Raw genomic sequence first — 22,774 nt, forward strand, 5'->3', positions numbered from 1 at the left:
TCCTCTCTCGTGCTAAACGAAATTGTGCGTCAACTTCAGTGCTCTGGCCACTACGGGGCGCTCGAACCAGTAACATTGGTCGGGCACGCTCGAAAGCATTGCTGTCAGCAATCTCCCTACTAATCTCTGCGAAGACTGCCTCATCGGCCGAAAAGGTGATGGCTACCGTTTTCTGGGATTCACAAGGTGTGATCTACATCGACTACTTGGAGACGGGCAAAACGGTCACAAAACTGCCGTACTGTGCCGAATTATTGGGCCGATTCGACGTAGAATTGCAGAAAAAGCGGCCCCATTTGGCGAAGAAAAAAGTGCTCTTCCACCATGACAACGCACCGGATCACACCTCCACCGTCGCCATGGCCGAATTGGTCGAATTAGGCTACGTACTGCTGCCCCATCCACCGTATTCTCCAGATTTGGCCCCGTGCGACTTCTTTTTGTTTCCAAACTTGAAAAAGTCACTCGCCGGGCAGAAATTTGAGTCGAATGAGGAGGTAATCGCTGCCACGGAAGCCTACTTTTCAGACCTCGAGGAAACGTATTTTTCAGACGGGTTAAAGAAGTTGGGGCATCGCTGGGCCAGGTGTATCGAACTAAAAGTAGACTATGTTGAAAAATAAAACGCCACTTTTCTAAAATTTTCGTTTTTCTTTTGTAGGCTAAGTACTTATCGGACCACCCTCGTACATATACGCATTTTGCTCTCTCTCTTTCATTTTCTCTCACACACATACTGCTATAGTGAATACAATGCCAAAATATACGGGTTTAGGCCACGTTTCTTTCTCTACCTCTCGCCGAGAATATATCGTTTCGCGTATGCCGAACAGTGCGCGAAATGACCGTTTCACGTCCTGAGTGTTAAAATATATTTTATAATCTAGTGTAGTCACCGTTATTTTTTCTGAACGTACCATCGTAGAAATTATGATCTAAATTAGTAGACATCAAACACTAAATTAATATTAATATTAATCAATTTTTACTTAAGAATATGGTAAAAGTTCATGTTAATTAAGGGATTCTCCTTCCCTTAGACGAAAACTCGCGAAATCTTTGAGCTTTTTATAACTTCAAATTAAATAAACAATAATAGACTGTAAAATAAAGAATAAACGCATGAACTTCGGACCATATTTGTTTCTTTTAGTTAGTTTAGTTTAGTTATTTACAACTTATATGTTACATTTGGTTTACATTTCTTAAATTTCTATTTGTGTCTCGTATCCAGTTTGTGTAGTTGATTATGTATGTGTTTTGTGTGTGCGTGTGGGTGTGTGAGTGCGCGCGTGCGTGTGTATGTGTATGTGTTGTGTAAATATGTGCCTTTGTAGGTGTGTCTGCAACTCTTGTGTCCCTGTTTTCTGCGCCTGCCTCTTCCTCTTTTCTTCTCATTTTTCTTATGATTAATCTTCTCTTCCTCTTTCTCTTTCCAAGATCTGCCTTTTCCGCTCTTCTGTTTTCATTTCAGCTTTTCCTTTATTACTTTCTTTTGCCTTTTCACCTTTGCCTTTCCTTTGCTTTTGCTCTCCTTCTTGCTAATCATTTCATCTATCTTTCTTCTTGTTAAGGCTTTGACACCTTTTTCTTGTTTCCTATTGCTCCCTCTGCCTTTCCTTTCCTCAACCTCACTTATTTTTTCTTAGTATCTTATGATTTGCCTTCTAGTTCACCTTTTTCTTTCTCTTCTTCGATTCTTCTTCTTTTCCATTTTACTCCATCCTCCAATACCTGCTTCCTCTCGCTTGTGTAGTTGCTTTTACTTGTGTCTTGTGTGTGTGCGTGTGCATGTGTATGTTTATGTTTGCACGTATGTTTGTGTTTTGTGTGTATGTGTGTGTATGTATGTGTGTGTAGATGTGTCTGCGAGTCTTGCTTCTCTGTCTTCTGTTTCCGTCTCTCCTTAGGGTCTTGTAGCTTCGTCTTCTTGCTTTTCTTTTTCTTTCTTCTCTTCATTTCTTCTTCTTTCCCATTTTATCTCCATCATCCACGCTATCTTTTCTTTGCTTCCTATTATTATTTTTTCCCATTCTTCCCCTTCCTTTCTGCTTTTTTCACATTTTTCTACCATGTGCTTCCAATTTTCTTCCTCTTTCATACACATTCTGCATCTCTTATTTTCTTCTTTTTCCTAATACCTGCTTCCTCTCGTTTCATTACCTAACCTAAACCTTTCCCTTATTTGCAGGCCTTTTATTCTTCCCTCTCCTTGAATTTCCATTAACCTATACCTTTTCATTTCTTCTTTCAGCTCTTTCCACTCGTTTGTGTATCTTGATTTTTCTAGCTTTTCTTCTAATTTTTTTTCATCTTTTTTCTTCAGCTCATCTTTTATTTCTTCCCAAAACTCTTCCCTCATTTCATCTACCTCTTCTCTCTCTCTGTATATTTTACTTTTTTCCAGCCTTTCCTCTCTCTCCTCCTTCTTACTCTTTTTATCTTTTTCATTTCTTTCCCTTTTCTTTAATTCTCTCCATGCTTCTTTTCTTATTAAGCCATCTCTTTCTTCTCTTATTTTGTTTTCATACATCATTGCTCTTTCTAATGCTGTTTCTTTCATTTCTTGTCTTCCTGTTTCCCATCGTATTAGGTAACTTGGCGTGTTTCTATCTAATCCTAATACCCACTTTATGTATTTTAGTTGTAGTCTGTCTATTTCATCATATCTCTTCCATCCCCAGATTTCTGCTCCATACATAATCACGCTTTTCGCCAGAGCATCGAACAGGTTCATCCTTAGCTCCCAGTTTTCTCTAAATAGCTTTTCTCCTAGCCTCCATAACTTTCCGAGTCCCATATTTATTTTCCCTTCTACCTTCTTTATCTGCTTTTTATTTCCCCGTTATTTCTGCTTATCACATATCCTAAGTAGTTGTACTCTTTTACCATCTCTATCTTCTCATCTTCCCATTCGAATTCTTCTTCCTTCCCCCTTCCTCCTCCTCTGCTGCATTTCATCATCTTTGATATTCCTACATTTAACTCTAACCCCCTTTCTTCCAGGTATCTTTTTAATTTTTTCAGCATTGCTTTCATTCCACTTTCACTCTGTGCCATTATCACTATATCATCTGCGTATCCTAATGTCCATATTTTCTTCCTTCCTATCACTACCCCTCCTCCCTGCACCTGCTTGATCTTCACTTCCAGGTTGGCGAAGGCAAGATTAAATAGCGTAGTGCTCAGAGGGCACCCTTGCCTTACGCCTTTGTAAGTCTCAAACTCCCCAATTATTTCTCCTCCGACTTTTACCTTACTCCCTGTTTTCTTGTATATTTCTTCTATTCTATTCCTAATTTTCCTATTTATCCCTTTCTCTTTCATTGTTTCCCATATTTTCTTCCTCTTTATTTTATCAAAAGCGGCTTTCATATCTGCAAAGAATACGCACAGTTTTCCTCCTTTTTCTCTTATTTCCTTTCCTATTATTGTTTTTAATATAAATATCGCGTCCATTGTTCCTCTTTTCTTCCTAAATCCCATCTGCGTATCACTTAGCGTTTCTTTAGCTTCTAGTTCTCTTTCCAGCTTTTATCTCAGTATTTCCGCATATATTTTATATCCCGTATCCATCAGCGTTATTCCTCTATAGTTTCCTACTTCTTCTTTCCTCCCTTTCTTATATATTGGTACTATTATTCCCTTCCTCCATTCTTCCGGATATCCTTCTCCGTTCCATATTCCATTTAAACATTTTGTCATATCTTTTATCAAGCCTTCCGTGCCTTCCACCCACGCTTCATTTGCTATACCATCTTCTCCTGTCGCCTTTTTCTTTTTCATTTTTCTTATTACCTCTTTAACTTCTCTTTCTTTGATTTCTTCACCTTCCTCTCCTTCGCTGTCTTCGGTTTCTTCCCCTTTAATTTCTTCCTGTTCTTTCTCTACCAATTGTTCCTTGAAGTGCTTTATCCATTCTTCTTTTCCTATATTTTCGTCTAATCCAATTCTTTTCTTCCTATTGCCATTCACTTTATCCCAGAATTTTATTCTCGTCTTATCTGTTCTTATTTCTTCTGTCACTCTTTTCCCTTCATCTTCTTTTGCTTTTCTTATTTCCTCTCTGTATTCTCTCTTTGCTTCTAGGTATTTGGTTCTGTCTCCTTCCCCCTTTCTTACCTTATTTAACTCTGCCATCACCCTATCCCTTTTTGCCTTACATTCTTTTCTCCACCAGCTTTTTTTTGATCCTTTTTTTTTCCTTATCGTCTTTTTTACAACTGCGTTCTTCACTCTATTTTTTATATCTTTCCATTTATCTGTTCCCTCTATTGCATCTATCCATCTCTGATACTCCCTTATACCTTCTTCACTCCAGTCGTCTATCATTCTTTCTTCCTCTTCTTTTCTTTCTTCCGCTATTCTGTCTCCCAATTCCACCTCTATTGGTAAATGGTCCGACTTTACCCTCTCCTTTATTTGAACCTTTTTTATCGCCTCATCACCTTCCTCGTTACCTACTACATAGTCTATCGTTGACATTCCTCTCGCTCCTATATATGTTATTTCTCCCTCTTCACCTCCTTCTTTTCTCCCATTCGTTATCACTAAGCCTATTTCTCCTAGCCATTTTATCATTTCTTCTCCCTCTGCGTTTAACACTTTATCCTTGGCCTTAATTTCTTCTAGGTTTTCTTCTGTCTCCCATTCCCTTCCTTCGTTTCCTGTTCTTGCGTTGAAGTCTCCTCCTATAATTATTGTTTTTCCTCTATTCTCCTCAATCTCTTCACTTAGGTATTCATAGTTTTCCTTCTTCTCATGTTGCATATACGAGGTGTGTTCAAAAAGTAACGAGAATTTTTAAATTTCACGGGTTTGGAGAGTCCGCTTGTATAAAATTTTTTTTTATTTTGTTGGTACACATGCCCCTGAAGTACGATAAAATGTTCAGCAATATTCATTGCTTACTTTTTAAGTGGCAGCCGCTAACGTTAGACGTGTTTTTCGAGCTCGGCGATTTTCGTTTGTGAACAAAAATGGATCAAAGAATTTGTATTAAATTTTGCGTAAAAAATAAAATAAAGTGTAGTAAAGTTTGTCAAACGTTAACAAAGGCATATAGTGAGTCTGCTATGAGTAAAGCAAGGATTTATGAGTGGTATAAGCGTTTCCAAGATGGCCACGAAAACGTTGAAGATGACGAACGACCCGGACGCCCAAGCACATCAACAACCGATGAAAACGTGAAAAAAGTGAAAGAAATGGTTATGAACGATCGCCGAATCACAATCAGAGAAGTCGCTGATGATGTTGGCATATCAGTTGGCTCATGCCATCAAATTTTTTCCAATGTTTTGGGTATGAAACATGTGGCAGCAAAATTCGTTCCAAAATTGTTGAATTTCGAACAAAAACAGCGGCGAATGGAAGTTGCTCAGGAGTCGCTAAATGAAGTCAATAACGATGCAGAACTACTAAAACGTGTTATAACAGGTGACGAAACATGGGTTTACGGATATGATGTCGAAACTAAGGCTCAATCGTCCCAGTGGAGGCATTCTGGATCGCCAAGACCGAAAAAGGCTCGACAAGTACGGTCGAATGTGAAGGTTATGCTCACTGTGTTCTTCGATTTTAATGGCATAGTGCATTATGAATTCTTGCCACAAGGTCAAACAATCAATAAGCAGTACTACCTACAAGTTCAACATCGTTTGCGTGAAGCAATCCGAAAAAAACGCCCGGATTTGTGGCAAAACAATTCATGGCTTTTGCACCACGATAATGCGCCTGCTCACACTTCATTGCTTGTTCGTGAATTTTTGGCCAAAAACGAAACTGTAACGATGCCTCAGCCTCCATATTCGCCAGATATGGCTCCATGTGACTTTTTTCTATTTCCAAAAATAAAGAGAACATTAAAAGGCCGTCGTTTTACAAGCATAGATGACATTAAAAGCGAATCGCTGAAAGAGCTAAAAGCTATTACAAAGATCGAGTTTCAAAAGTGTTTCGAGGATTGGAAAAAGCGTTGGCATAAGTGTATTGTATCCGAAGGGGACTACTTTGAAGGCGACAACATTAATGTAGATGAATAAATAAATATTTTTTTCATAAAACGAAAATTCTCGTTATTTTTTGAACACACCTCGTACACCGATGCTATCATGTATTCCCTCCCTCCGATCTTTATTTCTCCTACTATTACTTCACTTGTCCTTTCTTTCTTCCATTCAACCTTATTCATCCCTTTCCTCTCGTTTACCGCCATTATTACTCCCCCTATTTCTCTCCCTCTTCTTTCTTCTCTTCTTGAATCTCTCCACTCTATACTGTACCCTTTCAGTTGTTTCTCCACACCAGTTCTTGCCCCTTGCCTCTTCACCCAGGTTTCCGTTAGCCCTATTATGTCGAATTCCCTAACATATTCCCAGTCGTCTTCCTCCATGCTCCTCACCCCTGCCACGTTCCAGAATAGTATTTTTACTGCCTTTCTCCCCTCTCTCTCCCTTCTCTTCTCTCTCTCTCTCTTTTATCCCTATTGTTTTCGAAACCCTTCCACCCCCTTTCCTACCATTTTTCCCTCTCTCTCGCTCCACCAACATTCTTCTTCCTCTGATTTCACCCCGTTATGCCACATCTTTACCTCTTTACCTTTACTTCTTATTTCTTTCGCTTTCCTTCTTACTTCCTCTCTTGTCTTTCTCTGCTTCCACGTCCAGTCCTGATCTATGTATATCTTTTTCTGTGACAGATTCTTATTCTTCTTCATAATTCCTTCTTTTTGTTCCCATGACGCGCATCTAATTTGCCACATGTTCTTTCTTCTTTCTCTCCGATCATCTCTCTCCGCTGTTCCTCCTATTCTTCTCAGATTCACTATCTCTCCTTTCATTTCTAGTACCTCCCTTAACCAGACCTCTGCCTCTCCCTTCTTTTCCCATCTTAACTCACCCTCTAAGTCTGTTACTATTATATTGTTTATCCTACTTTCTCTATCCATTTTTTCTCTCATATGCTCTAATTCTTCCTTATTGCCTACTTCTGTTCCTCTTTGCTTCTTGTTTCCTCCTTCTATGCTTTCTTTTAGTTTCACGCACTCCTCTTCCAACTGGTCCATCCTCTCTCCCCATTTTTCCTGCAGTTTCTTTTCTCTACGTTCTGCTTTTTCCCTTTCTTCTTTCGTCTCTTTCTTCTCTCTCTCTCTCTCTTGTTCTTTCCTAACTTCTCCTATTTCCATCTCCCACCTTTCTTCTCTTCTTTTCCCCTCTGCCTCCATTCTTTCCATTTTTCCCATTATTTCTTTAAACATTTCTGTTCATTCTTTCCTTTCCTCCTTCCATACCTCTCTTAATTTCCTTATGTCTGTCCGTATCTTTTCCATTATTTCTTCTGCACCACTACTTTTTCCCACTTCTCTTAACGTGTTGTCCAATCCTTCTCCCCCTCCCCGTCCATCTAGCTTCCCTCGCTCTCACTCTTGAATCTCTTTGCCTCTCTCATTTCTCCTCTATTATTCTTCCTCAGCCCCTCCCCGCTCTCTCTCTCCCTCACCACCTTTACTCTTTTCTTCTTTTCCTCCTCTGGGCCTTTCTTATCCGACCTTCCACCTTTATCTCTTAATTTTTCTGTTGTCACAAATCTTTCCATCCTATCCCGTATGCCTTAATTCGACTCTCTATAAATACCCGTGATCCCACCTTTATTCCCTGTCTTACCTTTTCTGTCTCTGCCTTTACTTCTTATCGCGCCTCCTCTCTGCCTGCCTTTCCCGCTTTCTGATTTTCTCTCTTAACCTCAACTTTTATTTTTTTCTTTATTCCTTTTTCTCTGCTTTTTCCTGCTCTTCTCCAGGCCTCTCTCTCTCTTCTCCACTCCTCCTCCACCTCCACGCTCTTTTCACCTCTATTTCTCTCCTCAAACACTTTTCCTCTTTGACTTTATTACCAAAACTCGCGCTCACATCCAAGACACGTCCACACTCCACTCGAATGAAATCTAACCTCCTATTTGTTTCTTTTAGATTAAAATATAATTATAAATTCCTATATTTAGTTTTAAGTAATTTTATTGAACGTAGCTTTGCGCGCAATTATTGTTAATAATAGGTACTAAAATTTTGACCAAAATGGTACGAGTGGGTCCATCTCTTAAGAGAGGCCCAAACCTTAATTTTCGCTCCACCCCGCTAGTTTCGGAAAACCCACGCCTCCAGTCCAATTAAAACCGTTAAAATTGGACAAGAAAATCCACCTACCAATGAGGAAAATGTGACCAAATTCACAAAGAAGCTTTTTCGTAGGGTTGAGAAAGGGAAAAACTACCCCCCAGCTAATAAAAAGCCCTGTACGGCCCCGGAGAAGCTGATCTTCTGACACCTACTCTCCAGCCTAGAGCCAAGCTCTGGACCAAGCCTGTAGCACCGTACGCCAATCCGCAACGAATCGAATTTAAAAAAGTGAACTTATCGCAAGCGCGCAAAGCTGCAATAAATATAGTTTACAAAATAAAAATCTTGAAAAAATAAGTTAAAACAAAACCATTTTCTTTCTTTACTTAGCATTCGCGAAGTCGTTTCCCTTCTTCAAACGTCGATGTGGCAGGAGTCGCACTTTGTTTTCCCTTTTGCATCCGTGGTACTATAGCGTTTGGTTCGCACTTTTCCAAAGTTAAAATCACGCGAGCAAAAACGTTTTCTACAATACACACGCTCATTCCGGATTACACGCGTGGGTGTAGACTAAAAAAAGCCTACATAAGAAGCCGATTAAGACGTCACCGAACTACAAAAGAAAGTACTACAAATATTTTTATTTTTTTATCCGTCATCTTGGATACGCCTTTTTAATTTTTTAACCTACAATAACTTCTGAATCAAAGTTATAAAAAAGTGCAGTCATACTTAAAAAATTCAAAAAAATCAGTCAAAATTGATTTTTTACTGAAATTATATTTATTAAATTTTACTTTGACAGCCGCCATATTGTTTTCGTCATTTTGCTTTTGACTATAAATGATGTTCTGAAAAGAAATACTAATATTCACAACCAAACTCTACGAATAAAAGAAAAATAATGCAACTACTTTAATTTTTTTTCAAATTTTTTATTTTTTGGCCGCCATCATGAATCCGCCATTTTTTAAATTACTAATTTTAGTATTATAACTTCAGGTTAATATCACTATTGAAATTATGTCAAAACAATAATTTTTTCAGAGATAAATATAATATTTCAAAAAAACATTACATTTTAAGATTTTTCATTAGTTTTCCGCCATTTTAAATTTAAAAATTTTCTCAGAAGTAGTTTTTAAAGTTTAGATATTAAGTGCTCCGATTAGATACTTTTTTTGAAAAGACCTTCACAGTTTAAAGGTAAAAAACTGATTTGAAAAAAATACATTGTTTTTTAGGCATTTTTAATTAAATTAAAAAACGCCGTCATATTTAATTTTTCTGTAGTTAGATTAATGCTGAGGTCAGATTCTGAAAGAGCGACCTCAAAAACATAAGATATGAGGGATCGGCAAAAATTCTAGGATTTCTTATACCTTTTCTAACAACTCAAAATTCGAGCAAAATTTCAGTGTATTTGGTCGTTAATAAGTCAAATCTCAATAGAAATGATGTAAAACCATTCGAAATCATTGAAATATGTAAAAGTTACGTGACTTTTTGTTCTCCATTAATATTTGACTATTATTAATATGATACAAAATGCTATCATCATTGTTTAATCATTGTTCAAACAATATTTTCAACTCTTTCAGTTATAATAGCCGATGTGAATAGTTTTTTTTATTTTGTCTCAAATATTACTGATGATTCTGATATTTTTTTTCATATTTAGATGCTTACTAAAGTGGATTGAATTTTCAATAACATCAAACCCACGACAGGTAGGGCTCTGCTGTTTCAAACCTAAGTATGTTGTAATTTTTTCCGTTATCAATCATTGCGAAACCTATAATTTAGTTCTTTTCAATCGACGATGTCTCCGGTCTAAAAAATGAATATCATACATATAAATAGTGACGTGGGAAACTGGAGAGTAGTCCTTTCTGATGGTTACTTCAGATTTGAAAAATAATAAAAAATGGCGATGTTATGAATGCTCAAATATGGCGAATAACCGTGTTTTTCGCACTTTTAGGTTAGGATTATTCTAAAACCTCAAGTGATGGCGTAATTCGGAGCCCGGATTTGAGTTTGAAGCCGAAATTTACTTCAGAAATGGCTATTACTTAGTCTGTAAGAAAAACATGCTGACTTGTGTAATGTATTTGATCGAATAAAACTTCTCATACGTAATAAACATATAATACAATTAAAAAAGCTTGCTTACATATTGTTAGAGTTCTGAACTTAATTTAAGAAATCAATAATATGCTTGGAATATTTTAATCATAAACATATATATAACTGTATCTCATTTTGAAAACTGGTTTATAATTATCATCGTGCTCAAAATAATAGCTATATTAAATACATAAATTATAACAAGAAATTATGTGCTGTTTGTCTTACGATTACACGTAACAGCTTGCAAATATTCTGCTGATTTTATTGCCCATTATTTTTGTGTTTGTCAACTGACATCACTAGACATGAAATTTGAAGACAAAGGTAATCTGTACCACTAGGGGAAAAGTCGTTCAACACTGATACTGCTGCTTATACTTGAATTATTGTCTATATGTTATTGTATAGGTAATCGGAATCGTTGATGGATACAATTGTATCATTATCCGATGTGTAATTATAACTTTCTGCATCCATCGTCATTCTTAGTATACTAATTAGCTGGCTTCAATGGTAAATTAAATGTTAATTCATATAGTTAAATATATTTTCTATTTGTTATTATATGCAGTAGATGGAAAATATTATTTTCTTTTATGTTAATATATTATCAATATTTATTCTACTTACCATAAACCATAAATGCAATATACAACTAGCACGTTATTATAATTACTACGCTCTTTCATAGCTGTGTTGTTTAATAACGATCAATCAATGTCTAATTATAAATTCTAGTATTTAATATAATGTATGTATAAATCTGATATAAATATACAAAATTGTCAGAGTAGGTTATATATACACTCTCATCGTCCGACATTATAATACGCACTCAATATAGAACATACATATTATGTTCGCTTTCATAGCTTGTGTTTATAATGAATATTTTACAAATTCGATCTTTGATTCTTTTATAACTCCACTATAAGTTGCGTACGGTTCGATTCCGTCCTACAGCGTGTACGTTCTAGTACGTTCTATATAGACGCAGACGAAACAAAGAAAGCCGGCCAGCACGACTGTTAGTTTACTGCGCACGCGTCAGATGCCCGTGTTTCTTGAAGCACTGGCACGACATAATCAACGCGAGAACAATGGCGAAATAATAACTCCATTGCCGAATAAGTTCTTTCCCTGTTCTTGATTATACATATTATATACGCGAGTGTATAACTTTTCTGAAAATGTTATAACAAATATTAGTACAATAAGTGCAGAAAAAGAAATTGATGTCGTTGTACAGAAAGCAGTGCTTTGGGCACGTATTTAACATTTAGAAGGGATTTTTCTTGATCGAGTAGAAATCGTAGCAATCCAAAAATTTAAAAAGACGTTTACAAGCACGAGCTTAGATAAGGGATTTAAATACAAATTGGATGACGGAACCAAAGTTCAGATTTTGCATTTGTCAAGTATGTATAAATGCAATATGTGCGTTCGCATGTGTGCGTATATAGTATCTATGTAAGCAGAGAAGATAATGCCCGTTTTTTTACGCAACTAAAAATGCCTGACCATGCTATTCTTTTTTTTAATTTCCTCGTTAGGGGAAAAACGTCATAATAAGGTCAAATTTATGTCATCGTTTTGAAATGGATTATTATCCTTGATACATCTTACTCATCACCATGATCGGTAGAATAAATGCACTTTACTATTATTTATTATATATACCGTTGCTTTATCGAAATTCTGCGTGATAATTTTTGTCATATTGTATGCTTTCAAAAAACCAAAATTAGATTACACACTATAATGCTTTCTCATCCTTTAATAATTATGAACCTGTTCTGCATTTTATCTATATTTTCAATGATTGATTGATTATTTCACTTTTGTATTTGATGATTTTTCAATTTTCCTAGTATTGTTATAATAAAATAATTGAACTTATAATTTCACAGTTATAGAAAAATTAGTCAAAGAATCTGCCGTTAAGCCAATAACCAATCCTCAGGATTTATCTATTGGTGACAAGTTTTAAAATGGTGAGGTATATATATACAATGAATCAACTATTTTTCCACATGTTTGTCGTAATATGTACATATACCAATTAATTATGCAAATAGGTACAGTGCCGGTCAGCCACTTTTACCCCCCCACGGGCAAAATCAGTCTAACTTCAAAGTTTTATATCTCTGGTAGAAATTAACGTACAGAGACGCGCGTGGGTGCGTTTGAAAGGTCTTTCGGAGAGCTTTCAAATGATATGACTCACGGTTGCCATCGATTGTTTTTTTAAATTTTGCAACAATTATGCAAAATTGAAAATTCTGAAATTTTTTTATTATTTTTAACAATTAGCCAATTTTGGAAAAAAAATCGTACGAAAATTTGAAGTACACCATTTTTTAGCTATTACCAAGCCCTATCTGAATCACTCATCAAAAATTTATTTTCGTCAAATATGACGCGAGCACGGGCAGTTTTTCCTGGAAGTGACAGTTTTTTTCAACATTTTTTATCTCCGTCAAATTGTAACAATCGAAAAAAATTTATAGGAGAAAAAATGTTTGTTTTTTCACGTAGAATACTGCAATAATTTTTTTTTCGGTTTTTCGAAAAATTTTTTTTTTCGGTTTAAATTATTTTTCAAGGTCGAAAAAAAAAGATTTTTTTTTTTATGTAATTTACGATACTTGTTATGTAGTATTATTGAATGGGAGGAAAAAAATTTTTTTTTGTGGTTTCTCATCTTTTTAGCGTACCGACTGTGAGAAAAAAAAATTGAAAAAAAAAAGACAATCGATGGCAACCGTGAGTCATATCATTTGAAAGCTCTCCGAAAGACCTTTCAAACGCATCCACGCGCGTCTCTGTACGTTAATTTCTACCAGAGATATAAAACTTTGAAGTCAGACTGATTTTGCCCGTGGGGGGGTAAAAGTGGCTGACCGGCACTGTACATCTTGAAAATGGTATTACAATATCTCGTGAATCATTAACAAATGTTCTCTGCAACATTCTAACCCCTTCGCAATTAGCTTGGTTGGCAATTTGATCGTCGCCAAGTTAACTGAGCCGGTTCTTGCTGCGAGAACTCGCACCGAAAAATCCCAGTAATAGAAGTAACTCGACAAAAAAAGCATCTGAACCTCCTAAAACTCTCAAACCGACAGGTTTGCTAGCTTACAAAGATATATATGTGTATTCTTCTGTGTGTGTGTGTGTGTGTGTGTGTGTGTGTGTGTGTGTTGTATAAAAAAATCGATATTTTTTCATTTTCAGCTTACTATAGATTTTGGTTCAAGACGAATTACATGGATACGCTGTACAAAGAGAATAAGATCATTTTCCATCACTCAATGGCGTTCAACAACTTCAATAGTTACGTGTCAATGAAAATTTCCAACTTTCATCTGAATTTTATAAATTTTATAAATAACTTGAATCTGAATTTTATAAATTTATTGGTATTAATTATTGTTATAAGTCAATATATGTAAAAATGAATTTTTAGGATTAAAAAAATCGAAAAAAGGCACAGCAGTGACGACACATGGTATTCTTGAAGACAAGAGGAGCACTACTCACGGTAATGAAGGTACAATCCTAAGTATCTCATATGAAACTGAGGCAAATATTTCTCAAAACATTGAGAGAAGCGAATCCCTAATCTTCGTTTCCGCAAACAATGCTGATGATGACTATTCTTAATCCGACGTGTGTAAGTCCGGATTTCGATCAGATTCCGAAGATAACTTTGACCCATTAGGAGAGATCACAACAAATTCTCAGTTTCTAGGAAAAGAGTAGCCATGATCAAAAAGGTGAAGAATTCACTGATATGATATTTAAACAGAAAAAAAGGACAAGAAACGATTTCAATATAAGTATTAAATCAATTAATAATGCTTAATATATTTTTTTTATTATTTATTCAAAGAAAAGCATTAAATTGCAATAAATCTATTCAAAATTGTTAAAAATTATAATAGCAAGCCATTAATACCCATACATTCAAATAAATTTTCATTCTATTGAAAATTATTGAAATTCATAAAGTATATTCATTTAAAATTCTATTTTTATATTCAATACGATCAGAAAAGATTCAAGAATTCGTATATAATAGCAAACCATTAATACCTACTCATTCAAATGGATTTTTCTCTATTGAATATAGTATTCATTAAATGCCGTGCGTTTCATGGATTTAAATCCTCAATTTTAACACGCCAATTAACGATTGTTAGCGATTGTATAATATTCATGAGAAAATTATTGAATCTATGACGGCGGGCCATATAATTTCAAATTTCAAATAAATAATTTTTTTTTTTAGTATTAAGACCGACAATGGAGTTAAAACCGTTTCCCGTGAGCTGTGGGAACCGAGTCAAGTGTCGCAGGGAAATTTTCCTTGACAACCTCCAAACGGCAATAAAATCTAGTCCAAATTTATATAAGCATGCATTCTTTTTTTTTATTACGCTCTTCCGCCCGTCGCACTTGCATACAAAGTGCATGCAGCCTCCGAACACGTGGGCGCCGAGATGCTGATAAAAGAAGAGGGCCATAAAATCATGACTAACGAATTTTTCCCTTTCAAACTAGAAATTAAGCATTAGAAATTACGATATAATTTTTTTTCTTAATTTGAATATTTTAACTTCAACAATATGTCAGAAATAATTTTGGCCTCTCAAAACCTCTTATCGAGTTTTCGCTCCGGAGCTTAGTTTTAAGCAGAAAATAGAAAAATACAAAAATATACGTTAATTTTAATGAATTCAATGTTACTCAGTAAACTTTTATTATAAGAAATTAATCTACACAGCGTAGCGTGCAAGATAATAAGCATCGCTCTATTTTTTAATAAATTTTATTATTACATAATTATTAATAACTATATTTTGCAGCGAATTTAATTATAATATTGATTGTTAATATAAGTAGTGTATAAGCTATGTATGGTCGATTATATTTATTCCGACTTCGGTTATTAATAATTACAAAATTTTAGACAAATCTTGGCTGCGAATGACACTCGAGGAGCCATCTCACGAGCTAAGGCCTGTACCCTTGCGTCCGCGCCCCCGATTTTCTCCACGCCCCCGCTCCAATCAGGTCCCGAAAATCCAGCGAGGAAAATCAGAAGAGACAAACGGGCCAATTAACGCACCATTGCCTGCTCCACTCCTCCCGAAACCGAGAAGCTGAGATAGGGACTCACCACCCAACTACCCACCTGATATAAAAAGGACTGTACAAGACCCAAAGGGCAGAGTGTAAGAGAGAGTTTGAGTACCAGTGAGTGAGTGCTGAAGGAAGCACAAGGATCAGTTAACCAAGAAGTAAAGCAACAAAGCCGCAAAGAAGACAAACAGATCAAGAAAAGACTGAAGGAAGCACAGGAGTCAGTAAACCAAGAAGTCAGATCCCAACCAAGAGTCTAGACAAGAAGTGAGTGAAAGAGCCAAGCAGACAAGAAGCCAAGAAACCCAAGAAGCGGAACAAACAAAACAAAAAAAATCGACTAATGTAGAATAAGGATCCGCAAGTAAGTGTAAAGTTTTCAATAAAAAAAAGAGTAAACAAACAAAATTTTTATTTTTTGTAACTTATCTATCTCCCCTCTATCTTAGAAACAGCTTGTGATTCGAAAATTCTTCCCTTTTTTGTATTTAGAGACTACTTTTGATAGGCTCCAAGTACAATTTGTAATAGGAAAACTGGGTTCTACTATTGATAGGACCCAGGATACTTCGCGCTCTCGAATTACAACTATTGATTGGAATCCAAGTGCAGAAGTATAGGTTTAGTGGCACTGTCCCCCTCGGTTTTAAAAATTTTCGATTGGTGATCTCGCTAGTTTATGCGAGAAATCGCAGTACTAGCAACAACAGAACCCTGAGACTACGCCAAGCCTCAGGTGCACTTGAAATGTGTCGTTGCCACGACGTCACAAATCTAATTAAAATCTATTAGTTTAATGGTAAATTTTTATATTGAAGATGATTCAAAAATAATAAACTTCAATGGAATGCAATAGTAATCTATTTTACTATAATTAATAGAATTCAATAGCTCGAGAAATCTTGTTTGTTTCTGAATAATCCTTAATGGTCATTTTGAGTGTTCAGATCGAAAATTGAAATTTATTGATCAATTGTTCAATGGTTTTTAACGGAATTATTTCAACAGAAAATTTTGATATGTACTTTTATTTGCCCAGAAAAAATTATAACCTCAAAATTTCAAAAATGTACAACTTGTGACGGTAAACGTCCGGTTTGCGCTACCGTCTCGATCGCGTGGCTACCCGCGAGGGCAGCACCGACCGGCCCAGGCAAATCGAAAACGGGAACTCGGTCCGAAATGGGAAGGAACGCGTAAAAAGAGAAAAGGACCAGTAGGAGAGCGCCTCTGACACCGGTAACAGCGTGCAGGAGTCCAGGAACACTAGCGCTAGAGTTGTGCGGCTATCCGAAAGTCGCGAATAGCGTGGCCGAATCTAGAAGTGCCTCTATCACCGGCAACGACGTGCATACGTGTGAACGCCACAAGGAGCGTGAACGTTAACCGGCCGATAGTTCTTTGTTGCTGCTGCGAATTCGAGTGGCTAGCCGAGACGCCATCGGAGGCCAGCCACGAGGTTGCCAAATCCGTCCAACGGAAGCAACACGACGACAGTGAGAGCCTCGTGTTTAAGCGGAATAGTGGCAACCTGAGCCACGCGCTAAACTACGATATTGAACTTCTCCCCTTGACAGCGTGATTAATCGCATAAGGTAAGCTGGCCAGCTTCGCGTTATTGTTTTCGATAAGTGACCGCGCGTAACATCTTAGCTCTCCCCTCACACCGGCGAATATAAGGAAATCGTTAGCGAGCATGCAAATGAGTAAGCGAACGATTGTAAATGGATCGACGATGCATGATTGTCGCGCGCGCTGCGTAAACATAAACACGTGGGCCAAGTGCGTTGTAGATTACGTGATAAAGAAACCAGTCTGTATATGATTTTACTGTTATCATTTCTTGCTAGTAGTAAGTTGGTTGACTGGCTCCCGTCCCCTCCTGCTCTCCGGTTAACGAATTTGAATATTTGGATATCACCGCGTGCGTCTCGGTACGATTGCGCGTCGAACGAATTATCGGAATAAAAACGGAGCATCCACCCCGTTACAAACTTCAATAAACAAAACACTATCAGGAATTTATAAAAACCTAAAATATAATGAATCCACATTGATTATAAATATTCCAAAAATGTGAATATCAATTTTAAAGTTTTAATATTTATTGAAAAAAATTAAAGATGTGATTTAGTGAGCTTTTAACAAGCTTTATGCTATCAAAATGTTGTAATATTCTGATCGTTGGTTCTATTTTATTTATTAGTTAAAAAGTGAGGAAATAGAATTTTCAATATATTTGCCTATAAGAAGCATAATTTTTGTTTTCTTTTTTTTTTTGTAAAAATGAGATAGAACTAAGAAGCAATATTTCACGAAACTATGAAACTTTGATAGAATGAAACTTTTTAATTTCTGAAGCACTTATCGTGTTAAAAGTTATAGGTAAATTCGTGGCTTGAAAGCTCTATGAACGAAATTGTTGTTAAATCGGTGCTGCGGTGCGATGCTGCTTCACTAAATCGTATCTCTATTTTTTTCCAATGAATATTAAAACTTTCAAATTAATATTCACATTTCTGAGATACTTATAAATAATGTGGAATCATTATATTTTGGGATTTTGTAAATTAATAACAGAGTTCTGTTCATTGAAATTATGCATTTTTGAAATTTTGACGTTATAATTTTCTCTAAACAAATAAAAGTACATATCGAATTTTGGTAAAAACTGCAAGGAAGTTGGCCATTTAAGAAATGCGTCAAAATTTCTTCGCTTCAAAAAATCAACAATTTTCTTAATTCTATTGAGCTAAACGCAGTAACCACCTTTATAATATACGGGAGCCGGAGTTGAGAATCTCGTCAGTAGAGAACTCTTAAAAAACGTTTCAATCCAGTAACTGCCTTACAGTACTTGACTTAATTTTGCCAGAATTTTCATTAAGGTTGTCGTAAAGTGTTTAGATTAATCTAACTATAAGTACTCAATAACTTTAAAAAACTCTTCGAACTACAAATTCCTATATATATATATATATATATATATATATATATATATATATATATATATAGGAATTTGTATATATACATATATATATATACACACAGATGCATTTGGGGAAAAAGAAACGAGTACAGATTTACTTGTTATAACAGAAAAAAATGTTATAGGCTGCTAATTGGAATTAATAATATGCTAAAGTCTATTTTTAAAACTCAAATTTTCTCTATGATGACACAACTAAAAGAAGATGTCATTTAAAAATTGCAGATATTTGACAATACTTTGAAATCATATTTATGGATACCAGACAATACCATCTATCTATGAACTATAAATGATAGCTTATCTTTGGAGCTAATAATGAAAAATATTGAATTTAACTATTTGTTTCATTAATTATAACAATAAACATAGTAGTTGAAATGTTCTATTGTTATTATTTCTGAATAATATATCTCTCCATAAAACTACGTATTATTTTTCAAATCTTAAATTGAAATAACTTTGGTTACAGCTAATTAGGAATTGCGATCTTTGATAACATTGAAAACTTGAATATACATTTTAAGCATTTCTTGTTACTTTTGATTTGTAACCAACACTAGTTTCATATCAATGAAGTAGGGTAATAATAAAAGACCTATAAGATATGATATTATATTAAATTGATGCCTTTATTTATTTGATCAATTTTTGGTTTTTTAAACTTTTTAAAGAATATTGCTCATTAAATTGTGAGACTAATTGATATCTATTAAAACTTATAGAAAATATACCAAAATTAGTAAAATTAATTAATCTAATTAATTAATCTAATAAAAACTAATTATTATGAGTATAATAATAAGACTTACTCTATTAGAAGATCTACACAAGGAAGACGTTGGACCAGCAAAACCCTGTTGCAAAGGACCTACTTCTCCTACATAAAAGATAGGTTGATTTGTTGCATTCTTAAGCCCCTATCAACAATAAAAGTATTCTATTTATATATGATTTTAATTTTTGATATATTTTACACATTAGATTACTACATTGCTTTTTAGACATAGTTTGAAATATATTGCATATTATTAAATTTACTTATAGTAGTATATAAATTTCATTGAAATACTTGTTCTTTTCATGAAAATATTTCATTACTTTAAATATTTGTACTTTTTATGTAAAACGAAGCTTCTCATTTCATTACATCAAGCATTAAAAGTGATTATAAAGAATTTTTAACATCTTCTTATCATTTAATTCATTCATTCAGTTAATAGTTAATAAATATGATATTGTTAAGAATATTTTTACCTGATATCCATGTTCAAGTTCAGTATACGACATTTCAAAACAATCCTATTATAACTTAAATTTTGCATTAGTTCAGGTAAAACTGCTTTGTTTTTAAGTTTCAAATAGATTTAGAAAAAGATAATACAATCTTTCTTCTTGAGTTGGATTTCTATTGAACTAATCAACCAATGAGATTAAACAATGAATTTCTGGTTAAATCACAATATAATATATCTTACAATGAATCCATGTGGTGTTCGCCCTAAAATCGCCCTCTGACAAACACGTTGACAATCAGAATATAGCATTTTCAATTGTGACGTCATCGGCAATATGGCCGTATACTTGCGGGCAAAATTTTAATTTGTGCTTAATTAGTTTTAAAAATATAAGATATTGGACTGTATTAATCTTATACGATACCAAGTTGTTTAAAATCATCATTCCATATACTTTCAAAATATGATTAGTGCATTATGTATGCAGAAAGCTTTGTCATATTTAATTATTTCCGGTTAAACATTGGGTGTTTGATCGCGCGCTGTAGTAATTAGTTTTCATATTCATAGCAATCGACGTACCGGTCATAAAAAAATATTTTTTGCATAATATTTATTTTTACGTATAATATCGTTTGAACCATTAATTTTTTGAATAACTGATTATTAAAATCAAATAAAAGCCACATATTAGGTTATTTCTTTATAAGTAGGGAAAGCAGACAAAGTGACTCTGACTTAAGATTTGTATCAAACTTATACAAATTTTGTACACATTCTTTCGGAAAAAAAATTTATATAGATTTTGTAGGGGAAAACCTTATTAAAACAAGGACATTCAACCGAATTGAAAATGAAATCAACTTTGAGTCTATTTTTGAGACCTAAAAATGATAATTGAAATTCATTAAAGTAGAATGAATCTCTATCCACTTTAACCCATTAACGCCGAAAAAGCCAAAAATCTTAACTTTACTTTGCGTTTATTTTTGAAGTACTTAAACATCAAGAATATGACTAAAAATGACTTACTTTATGTTTTTGGGGTCGCTCTACAAGATTCTAAAGTCGAAATGTTGATTAAATTTCAAGAAAAAAAATATGGCGACTTTTTACGAGAAAAGCACTGAAAAATTTGTCGAGAAAAATTTAAAAATAAAATTTTCTATCAAAATAACATGTTTTTATTCAATAAAAATGAGCACAGGTTTGCACAAACATTTCAAACTTTCGAAATATGACCTATAAAAATTAAAAATTCAAAAATGTAAGTCTAAAAATGGCGGCGAAGTAGAATTTTCTTTTTTAACGTCAGAAGCATTTTTCTCGAAAACTAAAGACTTTCGCGAAAAATTTTTAGGATCAAAAAAGTCTTAAAATTGGCCAAGAAAAACTCACAAATTTTTTCAGATTTTTTTTAGGCAATTTTCGACTTTTTGGAAAATTCGGAATTCGTTGAAGGTTTCAATAATTTTGTTTTCAAAAACAAAAGACTTTTGCAACAAATTTCTAAGAACAAAAAAGTCTTAAAATCAGTCAAGGAACACTATCAAATTTTTTCAAAATTTTTAGACATTTTTGGAAAATTGGATTTTCCAAAAAGTCGAAAATTGTCTCAAAAAAATCTGAAAAAATTTGAGAGTATTTCTTGGCCAATTTCAAGACTTTTTTCATCCTAGAAATTTTTCGCGAATGTCTAATTTTCAAGAAAAACGCTTCTGAAGTTACAAAAAAAATCTCTACTTCGCCGCCATTTTAAGACGTACATTTTGGAATTTTTAATTTTTATAGGTCATATAGGAAAAAATGGGAAATTTATTTAAGAACAAACTCCCACGATGCAGAGCTAACCGCCGCTCCGTTAAACACGTATAGATGTACGTGTATTCGCCTTTGCGTCAGGTGATTCCGCTTAATTGTCTTCAATCCAACGGAGTTGAACTCACCTTAAGTCACGTGACTTGTGACACTCGATGTATCTTAGGTGTGGGCGGCTTTGCGCCTAATCCGTTTAATCCCCTAGATCTAATCGGATTAAAACCTAAGCCTTTTACAAATCGCTTAAACTAATGGGAAATTAAATGACGTAATCGGCGAATGAATTTGACTAACTTTAATTAGTAAAAAAATAACTACAGTCTTTTATGGGCCGAAAGACTAATGCACGCGAATAGGATTTTACAATGAATTGTTATTCGGTGAGAGAGATAGATAGATAGATAGATAGAGTCTTTATTTGCATGATACAAAAATATAACAATCAGTGTACGCGCAAACACGTACACATCATACAACATGTGCTTATGAGAGTATATACAAATAGGTTGATGATCGATAACATAAATCATAAAATACACTCAAACAGACTAGATAGACTAGAACACGTTATCATCAGTTCTTATTAAAACATATCATCAAATCCTCAATTGACTAGAGTCAGTTTACTTAAAACTAGTAAGGCAGTCTGAAGTCAAAACTGTCATCGTACATTCATCAACCTGTATAACCATAACTCCAGTAGCACCCCTCAGTGGCCTATGCATTTAACGCTGCAAAATACTTTCGTGCCCCCCTCTTGAAGCTGCTAAGCGACGGCGCATGCCTCAGTTTAAACGGAAGGGAATTCCAGAGTCGAGCTCCCATGATCCTAAAGGATCTGTGTGCCGTCTCCGTCCTTGCTTTAGCCACCCTCAGTTCGGCCTGTCCCACTCTGCCCGGATATTTCGATTTATGCATATTAAACATCGTCGCCAAGTAGTCCGGTTCGCGCATTCGCAGGCACTTATACATCTGCAGAGATGCAAAATACTCCCTGCGAATGTCCATACATAACCAACCTAACCTTTGTCTGAACAGAGAGACCGATGCATCACGTGGGATGCCAAAGACATACCTCACACACGCATTGTTTAATTTCTGCAGTCTTTCCCTCTGCTCTGTCTCCGCATATATGTCATTTGTGTCCTTGTTAGTCACAAAAATAATAGCTTTGGTCTTGCCAGCATTGAGGCGCAGGCCCGATTCCCTGGCCCAGCCCACGACCAATCCCGCCGCTTTTGACAGTATGCTGATTCCTCTCGTCAATTCTTTTTTCGGTATATGCAGATAAATCTGCAGGTCATCTGCATAAAAAAGGTGCGAAACCCCACGTCC

General features: G+C 35.0%; 1 protein-coding gene across 6 annotated transcripts in view; it reads right to left on the reverse strand.

Moving 5' to 3' along the window:
* Positions 1-20,009, reverse strand: part of LOC131675209 (inositol hexakisphosphate and diphosphoinositol-pentakisphosphate kinase-like) — a 650,144-nt gene extending 630,135 nt beyond the window's left edge. For 2 of the 6 annotated variants that reach the window (XM_058954120.1, XM_058954117.1), the window contains exons 1-2: positions 19,641-20,006; positions 19,196-19,303 (exon numbers count right to left, since the gene is read on the reverse strand). In XM_058954120.1, coding sequence (XP_058810103.1) covers positions 19,196-19,303; positions 19,641-19,673 — 141 coding nt within the window. In that variant the 5' untranslated portion in view covers positions 19,674-20,006. Of the gene's footprint in view, positions 1-19,195; positions 19,304-19,640 lie in introns of all 6 variants that reach the window. The other 4 variants (XM_058954118.1, XM_058954119.1, XM_058954122.1 and 1 more) reach the window with 4 other exon arrangements.
* Between the last annotated feature and the right edge of the window lie 2,765 nt (positions 20,010-22,774).

This window comes from Phymastichus coffea, unplaced genomic scaffold (assembly GCF_024137745.1).
Source record: "Phymastichus coffea isolate CEN01 unplaced genomic scaffold, Cenicafe_Pcof_1.1 PCOF00017, whole genome shotgun sequence".
Taxonomy (NCBI): Eukaryota; Metazoa; Arthropoda; class Insecta; order Hymenoptera; family Eulophidae; genus Phymastichus; species Phymastichus coffea.